The sequence below is a fragment of the Ranitomeya variabilis genome, chromosome 5 (assembly GCF_051348905.1).
Source record: "Ranitomeya variabilis isolate aRanVar5 chromosome 5, aRanVar5.hap1, whole genome shotgun sequence".
Taxonomy (NCBI): Eukaryota; Metazoa; Chordata; class Amphibia; order Anura; family Dendrobatidae; genus Ranitomeya; species Ranitomeya variabilis.
Genome location: NC_135236.1, coordinates 15,678,700 through 15,689,334, shown reverse-complemented (window position 1 = coordinate 15,689,334; position 10,635 = coordinate 15,678,700). Strand labels below are relative to the sequence as shown.

At 38.9% G+C, this 10,635-nt stretch overlaps 1 protein-coding gene across 1 annotated transcript; it reads right to left on the bottom strand.

Annotated features, from left to right (window-relative positions):
- Positions 1-679: 679 nt before the first annotated feature.
- LOC143774631 (olfactory receptor 5G9-like) lies at positions 680-6,260 on the bottom strand. Its single transcript, XM_077262384.1, has 3 exons — positions 6,062-6,260; positions 2,474-2,529; positions 680-1,606 (listed from the first exon to the last, which is right to left on the bottom strand). Exons 1-3 carry the CDS (start codon positions 6,258-6,260, stop codon positions 680-682), a joined length of 1,182 nt encoding a protein of 393 aa, XP_077118499.1.
- Positions 6,261-10,635: the final 4,375 nt, after the last annotated feature.

The following is a 10,635-nucleotide window of genomic DNA, read 5'->3' as shown; positions in this document are numbered from 1 at the left end:
TGCTTGCTCATCACTAACACCTATATGAGTGCCAAGTATTTCTACCTCTCAGTTGATGGATATTGTTATCCTACTTGTGCACCACCATAATTCCAAACGTGCTGTATTTTCTTAATTAATACAATTAAGGCAATAGAATGATTAATACAAGAACATTGCATGAACAAATAAATGAAGACTTAAAGATACAAAGTCATTGAATTTCCAAGGGATACAGCTCAAAGCAGAAAACACATAGGAACACCAAACATGGCAGAAAGGAGAAGCTTTATTCAGATTTCCAGGCAGGCTAAAAAAAAACTATACCTATAGCAAGAATTGATGGCAGTAGGCACTAAGATTTCATTTTGCACAGTGAGGTGCATACTAAATGCTGAACTTCTCCATGCCTGACTCCAATACACCATCACATCTACTGACCCAAAAGCACAAGCAAAACATTTTAATATTCCTAAAATCATCAAAGCAAGCCACAGGTATCTTAGAATCTGTTTTATGGAGCAATGAAACCAAAATTATCTTTTCATGAGGTTAGAACATAAAGATCTTTATGTAATATAATGGGGGGCTAGTTCAGCTTCACTATGTGTACCAGTATCAATAAAGGGAAAATATATTCAAGCACTTTGGATTAATTACTGGAAATGATTTATCTGTGTAGCATATTGTGAATGATTTTCTAGATGACAAGCTTATGAACTGTTCCTTGTATGGCTTTTTTAATGTCCTCATTTCTCAGACTGTATATAATGGGGTTAATAAAAGGAGTAAACACAGTATAGAGCAGTGATAGGATCTTACTCACAGTGAGTGTGAGACCCTTTGATGGGACAACATAAATGCTAAACAGAGTCCCGTAGAATATGGAGACCACAGTGAGATGGGAGCTACAGGTGGAGAAGGCTTTCTGTCTTCCGGTACTGGAAGGAATCCGAAAAACTGTTACAACTATATACGTATAAGACACTACAATGATTGTGACAGGAATAAACACAGATGGAGTTCCTAATAAATAAATCTCCAAGTGTATAGCAAAGGTTTCAGAACAGGAAAGATCTATCAATGGCACAAAGTCACAAAATAAGTGGTCAATGATATTATCTCCACAAAAGCTTAGATTTGCTATTGTTATGGTGTAAATAAAAATCAGAGAAAGTCCGAACAAAAAACTAAAGATGGTCAGTATCACACAATGTCCCCTTGTCATGATAGATGTGTAACGGAGGGGGTTACAGATGGCCACATATCGGTCATAAGACATCACAGCCAGAAGAAGACACTCAAATGTTTCCAAGGCACCAAAAAAATAACATTGACTGATACAGTCAACAAACGTCATACTCCCCCCATTATTTAGAAGAATATGGAGCAGATTGGGGACAATATCGGAGGGTAACAAGATGTCACTGATGGACAGTTGTAAAATGAAGAAGTACATTGGAGTGTGGAGGTTCTTGCTGGTGGACACCAGGGTGGTGATCAGGAGATTCCCACATATTATCATAAAATAAACCAGAAGGAACAAGCAGAAGAGGAAAAGTCTTTTACCATGACTAACTTGAAATCCTAAAAGTAAAAACTCTGTAACGAACGTCTTGTTTTTTTCCTATGTTTAGACCAAGGAAAGAAATGATGACAAGTGTTAAAAACCAAAAATAAATAACTTTTGTTAATAATACTAGGACTTGTCTCAATATATGATTTAGAGAAAACATTAGTCTGTTACATTCAGTGAACTTTTTAGTAAACTGTCAGATAACAACGTTATCAAAAAGTGATGCAAAAGTGTAGAATTAATCAATGAAACCTAAATAGGAATAAATAAGTGTAAAAAGGTTTTGTAATGGAAAAGGTTTGATTCGGAATTTTCAGCTTCGGAATAAAATTGACATGATTCTGAATGAGGCCATTTTTGCACTATGGAGGTAACTGTACATCATTATACCCTAAGAAGTTGCCTATTCAGTAACGGTAATTTATCATCTGTAGATAAAGGATTTTTGTGTCAGATTTGTAGCTTCGTAATTGCAATTATTTTTCTGATTTGATGAACACATTTCTCTTCTTGGTCTGTTCATCTGAATCAGGTTCACAGAAATCAATGTTCAGCCATAAGTGATAATCCTTTTTATATGTCTGGGAAGATTTTCAGTTGAAAAATGTTTCTACCCAATCTGTGACTATTACAAATAATTCCTTTTTTTCGATCATAAAGTGCAACACAGAATAAATAAGAAGTTATCATGTAAAACAAGAGATAATAAATCTAAACTGACAAGTTATTGTCATATAAAGAAAATTGCATATGTAACCTAAATCTTTCAGATTAGCAAACATAACACATATCCATCGATGTCATGGTCACAGATACATATTTTGTCTTCTATACAGAAATTTGTCTTTTTCTTGCACGTTGGTTATTAGACACTTTTAATATTTCTTTCCTTGATTTTATTACACATTTGTTACTCACATTTGATATTTCTTTGTTCTTGACATTCATCTTCACGTAATTTTCTTCTACTTGGTCTAGGGAGATTGATAATAATGTTAGGTAGCAGCTTAATCATCTTCCATGCAAACCAGACACAGAAAAGTGAGGAATAATCTGAGGATATTTATGCATAAAATGAAGACAAGGTGCCAGGTGGAATCACTCCCTGGAGATGACTTTGTGTATGTCTCATGAATCTCTAGTGTCCTGCTCAATGGGGGAATATAATTATACATTTTAAGTCATCAGCAACTTCTTACAACACCTTAGTAGTTTTTATAAATAAATTTATAAAATATAAATCATCTTAATTGACTTGGCACGAATCACATTAGTGCAAAGTCTCCAGTTCCCCGAAAGTAGTATGTAACACTCTCAGGTCTCCAACCCCTATCAAATTGTACAACATAAAAACAGCCTTAGTACTCAAAAAGATACCTCATAAAAGAAAGGGCTATTAACTAAGTAGAACCAATATATTTAATAACAGAGTGTACTGAAATAATTTTCATTAATAAAATTAAAAACAATCAAACAAATATCCTTCATTTGTCATTTGTGATCAGGCAAACCATTCTAAGCCTAGAATGTTGACTCAAGCTGACGGTGTTGCTGCCAGAGGTAACATCATCCTGCTGTGATTGAGAGGAGTGCTGTGCTGCAAATTCCAAAATGGCCTATCTACTACCTCTCTACCACTACATTTGCCATAGACAAAAGAGTGAATTTTAACCCCTTAACCCGGAAGCTTTTTTTGGTTTTGCGTTTTCGTTTTTCGCTCCCCTCCTTCCCAGAGCCATAACCTTTTTATTTTTCCATCAATATGGCCATGTGAGAGCTTATTTTTTTGTGGGACGAGTTGTACTTTTGAAGAATACCAATGGTTTTACCATATCATGTACTAGAAAGCAAGAATTAAATTGCGGTGAAATTGCAAAAAAAGTGCAATCCAATTTTTTGCTTGACTTTTTTGCTAGGTTCAATAAATGCTAAAAAAGACCTGACATTATTATTCTCCAGGTCATTACGAGTTCATAGTCACCAAACATGTCTAGGTTATTACTTATCTAAGAGTTGAAAAAAATTCCCAATTTAGCTAAAAAGAAAAAATTGTGCAATTTTCCGAGACCCATAGCATCTCCATTTCTCAGCATCTTGGGTTGGATGAGGGCTTTTTTTTTTGCCAAGCTTATGTTTTCAATAATACCATTTCAGTGCAGATGTGTTCTTTTGATTGCCCGTTATTTCATTTTAATGCAATGTCGTGGCGACCATAAAAATGTAATTCTGGCGTTTTGAATTTTTTTCTCACTACACAGTTAAGCGATCATGTTAATCCTTTTTATTTATTTTATTGATAGCCTCGGGAATTCTGAATGCATCGATACCAAATATGTGTATGTTTCATTTTATTTTTACTGTTTTATTTTGAATGGGGCAAAAAGGAGGTGTTAGGGCTAGCGGAACGTAAGTAATGATAAGTAATGACATACTATATGGCGGTATAATGTGAGGGCCTCAACACCAACAACATAGGCCTTTGTTTCACCTATGAGGCCAGCTCAACCAGCTTAGCATTTCTAGACATCTGTATTGAAAAAAATCAAGATGGTGAGATAGGAACAAATAGCCATAGGAAAGACACATCCACAAACTTTCTCCTTAGGTGGGAGAGTAACCACTCTGTCCCACTAAAAAGAGGCATCCCCAAAGGACAATATTTAAGAATATGCAGAAATTCCTCTAGCCTGGATACTTTCCATGAAAAAGCAGATGACCTAAAAAATAGGTTTTTGGAGAGGGGCTATCCAAAAGAAATTTTAAATAAGACCTATAAAGAGTCCGCCAAAAAGGAAAGAAAACAGCTATTGATTCCAAAACCCAGGCTTGACGAAGACGTAATTCGTTTCATTACTAGGTTCTCCAATGGAGCTAGTGCCATCAAGAATGTGCTCCTGAAACATTGGCCTATACTCCAGATGGACAATGACATAAGGAAACACAATTCAACATATCCACAGATCACCTATAAAAAAGGTAGATCTTTATCAGATAGATTGGTTCACAGCCATTATCAGCCAACAAACAGATCCACCTGGATGGACCAGACGAAGGGCTGTTATAAATGTGGTGGATGTAAAGCATGTGCCTCAATCACATCTGCAAATGTCTTTTTGGGCAATGTAGCGGGCACCTCCTACTCTGTCCGACATTTCATAAATTGTCGCACAAAAGGTGTGGTATACAAGGCCACCTGTGAATGCAGTTTAGAGTATGTGAGAAAGACAAAAAGGGAGTTCTGAAAGACAGTTTGTGAACACCTTCGGGACATCGCCAACAAAAGAGAAACTCCCATTGCAACCCATATGAACCGACCCATATGAACCATTTCCACCAAGGGAATCCCAGTAAAATCACCTTTGTGGGGATAAACAAGATATCTCCACCAATAAGAGGAGGTGATTGGGACAAATTGATTCTTCAAAAAGAGAGTAGATGGATATTCACTCTTAGAACGGTTCAACCGCTTGGCATGAACGAGCTTCAGCCCTACAGCTGTTTTCTGTAATATTTGGTTCTGACAACATTTCCCCATTTATAATTCTTTACACCTTCTTTCCATGACAAATTTAGTAGCGATAGCTTTTTAGGGATAGCCGTCGAGGAGTGGGGGCACCATCTGCACAGGAATTTAGGGTGCCAACCCCCACGTGAGGCAGGTCACAGCTGTTTAGGGAGACAAGAAGGAAGGAAGTCTCCCATAATGAACATCTGTATATACATCCCACTTCTGAACAGGCATCAACTAACCACTCCTACATTATAGAACATCTGGGGTTTTAATTCAATCTATTCTTCTATCCTTTCTGTTAATAGTATAGGGGCAATAGGGATAGTCAGTTTGGGACAGCCTCCGTTGAGTGGGGGTGCCATATGCGCAGGTTTTCTCCTAGGGTGCCAACCTCCACAACAGGCAGAGCACAGTAAGAATAGACTATCAGGCATACAGGGCACAACAGGTCCCTCTCACAAAACCCCCTCCCTATTATTTTTAATGCTTCTATACTTTAATCTAAGTTGGTGTCTCGTGAATATAAATGAATTCAATAGGCCCCGGTACATTTTTTACATGAGAGTTCTTTCAAAAATTCTTCCTTCTACACAGTAATATCATCTCTCTCGTCCTATGCTTTAACCTGTTTTTCCTTCTAGAGTGGCACATCAGGTCTGTGTTTACTCCTGTTGGTGTCACTGTATTAAAGTGTTAAGTGAACGCTGAATCATGCCATATTGGGTTGAAGACGGTGCTGATACCAATCGCATCCGCCTTATTTTGTATGCTCAGCCCATAAGGAATGTCTATTATATACAGTCAGACATCCTTTTAATGTGCGGCATAAATTGGGACTTTCCTGCCTGGGTAGATATTTACCAGCGCATGATATATGTTCCAACATATCGGTATGGGGGCCGATAAGCTAAAGATCTGGACGGGCGCAGAATCACAACTCACATGAACGCTTGCGTTTCACCTCATTATGATGTTTGCGGTCCATGACTCCAGACCAGAGCCCTGATAATACCGGATGTAATCTTCATGACCCTGAGACGTGTCACACGCCAAGGGCGGGGCTTCCCTGACGCGCTGATAGTCTGGATCTTCAAATTCCACAGAACTGAGGAGACCGGTAAGGCAGTCAAAGCAGACCTTGATACTCTTCTGATGATTCCACAAGGATGAAACGCGTCGGGAGACGCTATTCATAATTGAGGCTTCATTTTTATCTTACCGCTGTTGAAAGGTTGCACCATGAGACAATGTTTCTTCAATTTGCGGTGAGATCTATCCACATTTGTGGACTTCTGGTCATATTGCTCCATGCATATCAGCGTGCAAATGGAGCATTTAAAAAATTGATTGATAGTCTGCAAAACTGACCACTATGGAATGCTCATAGAGTTTGATGACCAACATCTTTGCTGAGCAGACTCCACTGCGGCTGGGGAAGAATGGGAGACTGCAGACAATATGGTTCGAGGTTCCCCCTGTTCAGAAGTGGGAATTTGATACCTAACAGTTTGTGATGTAAACTTATATTTTTTTCACATTTTTTAAAACTTTTTTTAACTTTTGCCATGCTTCAATAGCCTCCATGGGAGGCTAGAAGCTGACATAGCCTGATCGGCTCTTCTACATAAGTGCGATGCTCAGATCGCTCCTATGTAGTAGAATTACAGCATTGCTATGAGCGCCGACCACAAGGTGGCGCTAACAGCAATCTGGCATCAACAGCCATAGAGGTCTTCAGGAGACCTCTGGTTGTTATGTCAACACAACGCTGACCCCCGATCATGTGAAGGGGGTCAGCGGTATGCACATTTCCGGCCCGCTGGCCAGAAGCGCTTGTTAAATGCCGCTGTCAGCATTTGACAGCGGCATTTAACTAGTTAATAGTGGAGGGTGGATCGCAATTCCACTTGCCGCTATTGCGCGCACATGTCAGCTGTTTAAAACAGCTGACATGTCCCGGCTTTGATGTGGGCTCACCGCAAGACCCTGCATCAAAGCAGGGGATCCGCCATCAGACGTACTATTCTGTCCGATGGCAGAAAGGGTTTACGTTGAGTTTGGTAGTAATTCTGCACAAATTAAACAGCAAGCCAGTTTGCTTTTCCCATGTGAGAAGGTATTGACACTTCATGTGCTGGTAGAGAGGTTAGCTCCTATTTCTGTTGAGAGATCTGTGGCTTATTTTTTTTCGCATTGCAAAAGCTTTGCTGGCTAGACATGTGGAAAAGAATTCCCACCTTCTACATGACTGAACACTGAACTCGCTACCACTGTGACCAGAGTTTTCAGGGCCTACAGAGCCTCCTCCAAACAAAGCAGTTATTACTTCTTCTGCTTCCAAGCTGACTACAGAAGTCGTCAACCAGGCTTTGGAAAATCTTTTTGACTGATATCAGCAATACTCTTTATTGATAACACTTTTGGAATAATATTGCTTATATTTATTTGGAACAATTATTTATATGATTAGGCAGATACATTTCCATTATTCAATGTTTATGGCACAAAGATACCTTCAGATGAGATCTATTTTTCACAGGCTGAATTTGATTGATCTTTCAGTAATTCATTATATTTGTCATCATCTTCAATAATTATGCTTTGATAGGAGATGTATTTTTTCATATAATACAGTATATGTTATTCTATGATTTTGTACTGAATTAGTGTTAACATCTTTATCATGCACATATTTGATGTACTCCCGTCCCGTTCCCCTTTTCCTTTAACCTTTCCTACCTTTTTTCCTGGTCTCATCATTTTTGATTCATTATGTTCTGTATTGTTTTATTGTATAAATTGAGTAACTATCTTTTATGAATTTTTTTGCCTAATTTTTGAACAAATTCCAAAAAGTTCATACCGAGGAAGGAGAAAGTTCTACTTGAAAATTTGTTGCAATAAATTTGATGTTCTTTTCACATTTACCGCCTTGATTAACCTTTGACAGTGGCCGTGCCAGAGACCCGCCGCAATGTGTATTTGAATGGCATCAGTCTATTTAGGATATTTGCGGGCTTCAGCTAATTCTTTAAAATTTTGTACAAATGTAATTCATATTGAAATATTTTGCTCATTTCTAATTGTGAGAACTGTTGCTTGCAGCTTTTGAGGTCTTGGAGTTAAAACCAACAGAAGGAAATATCTGTTCAGCATTTGTACAGTAGATTGTCCTAAACTTGAGTAGGATTCCTCAAACTCCATATATTAATTTGATATTGCAAAACTTGTTGATGAGTTTGTGGCTGCTGAAATTATTCCTATCTGTGTTTTTATGTGTCATAGATAAGGAAATTAGACTGCATATAAATGTAATGAAATAAAATAGGGATAACAAAAATAGTAGGACCTGGGTACAAGTAAGCCAATATCAGGCAGCATGAATTGCTGTCGGACAGAATCGGTAAAAGGTGAAATTGGAAATAAGTCAAATTCAGCAAATAACTTAACATGTTGATCCAGAAAGAGTAGAAAATAACAATTCCCACATTAATTGTCCCATATTAGGCCACGTTCACACATTCAGTACTTGGTTGGATGAGAGAATACACAGTTGTCTGCACCTGAACTAATTCTCTAGTATATATAACCTGTAGTAACTGTAAATTTGTTAATTTATTTGGCTTTACAACTAGTGTTGAGCAATACCTTCCGATACTCAAAGGTATCGGTATCGGATGGGATTGGCCGATATCCAAAAAATATCGGATATCGCCGATACCGATACCCGATACCAATGCAAGTCAATGGGACACAAGTATCGGAAGGTATCCTGGATGGTTCCCAGGGTCTGAAGGAGAGGAAACTCTCCTTCAGGCCCTGGGATCCATATTCATGTAAAAAATAAAGAATAAAAATAAAAAATATGGAAATACTCACCCCTCCGGCGGACCCTGGACCTAGCGGTGTTAACCGGCAGCCTCCGTTCCTAAGAATGCAGAGTGAAGGACCTTCGATGACGTCGCGGCTTGTGATTGGTCGCATGACCGCTCATGTGACCGCTCACGCGACCAATCACAAGCTGCGACGTCATCACAGGCCCTACACTCACTGCATTCTTAGGAACGGAGGCTGCCGGTTAACACCGCTAGGTCCAGGGTCCGCCGGAGGGGTGAGTATATCCATATTTTTTATTTTTATTCTTTATTTTTTACATGAATATGGATACCAGGGCCTGAAGGAGAGTTTCCTCTCCTTCAGACCCTGGGAACCATACGCACCGCACACGCCGAAGATGACTGGGAACACTTCCGATTCCGATTCCCGATATCGCAAAAATATCGGAACTCGGTATCGGAATTCCGATACAGCAAATATCGGCCGATACCCGATACTTGCTGTATCGGAATGCTCAACACTATTTACAACATAAGGTACAAAAAGATGATTTATCAAAGCTTGAACCGTAGTAGATACACATAAATAACATTGACAGATTGATATAGTTTAACTCCATAAAGACCAGGTGATTTTTAATTTCTATATATATATAGCATAGTTTGCGCAAAAAAATACCTTATCAAAAGAACTTGCAAATTTATTATCAAGTCCACACACATTTAAAATAAGTCTATCAGCAAAATGGTAAAAAGCCACATAATAACGTACGAGAAAGTCTCAAAGTCCAAGTTGATTAGCTCCAGGGGAATAAAAATAGCAGCAGTTTATTACATGGAATCCACCAAGCCAGTTCTATTTGAGACAGCTTATATAAGTATAGGCGATAAAGGTTACCTCTGAAGAAAAATGCTGGAGTCCGTGCTGAGTCCACACTGTAGAGTTGCTCACGATGAAGCGTAGCAGGCAAAAAATAGAAGGAAAAAATGCTAACAGGAGCGCGGTCCCGGCCAGTGACCCATGCTCCCCAGAACCTGCTACTCGCCAGTGTACGAGCGTGCAGAAGCCCGTGCTCGAAGTCTGCTGCAAGGATAGTGACCGACAGGACCCTCCGTGATGTAGGTGGTCACGTGACCCGGCAAGGGTACGAGGAGTGATGAGGACCCATTCCAACGCGTTTCGGACAACACGGTCTCCTTCATCAGGGATGGTCCTGTAACGAACAAAGGCTGATATATATACGTTCAACTCACTTGGTATAGGGGAGGAGAGAGTGTAGTAGGTGAATGCAAATAGCTCGACCTCACTATTGAGGCCAGCTGGTTTCAAAGAGTCCAAATTAAAAATCCATTTACTCTCGGCTCTGGACATTTTTTTAATAAAATCACCTTTCCTCCAGTCTTTTTTCACAATTTCCAAACCAGTAATAATTGTGCCATCGGTACAACCATTGTGTTTATCTCTGTAGTGCTTAGACAGTGGATGCACTAGACAGTGCATGAACTGATTCTTAAAATTTCTCAAATGTTCATTTATTCTTACATTTAGTGGGCGTTTAGTGCGGCCCACATAAATTTTACAACAGGGGCATTTCAAGGAATAGATGACCCCAGAGGTGGTACAAGTGATGAAATCCCGAATACCAAATTCATTTGTCCCATTAACAATCACTGACTGTTTAGTAGTCTTCAATAATTTGCACACTTTGCAATTTCGACATGGGAAAAAGCCA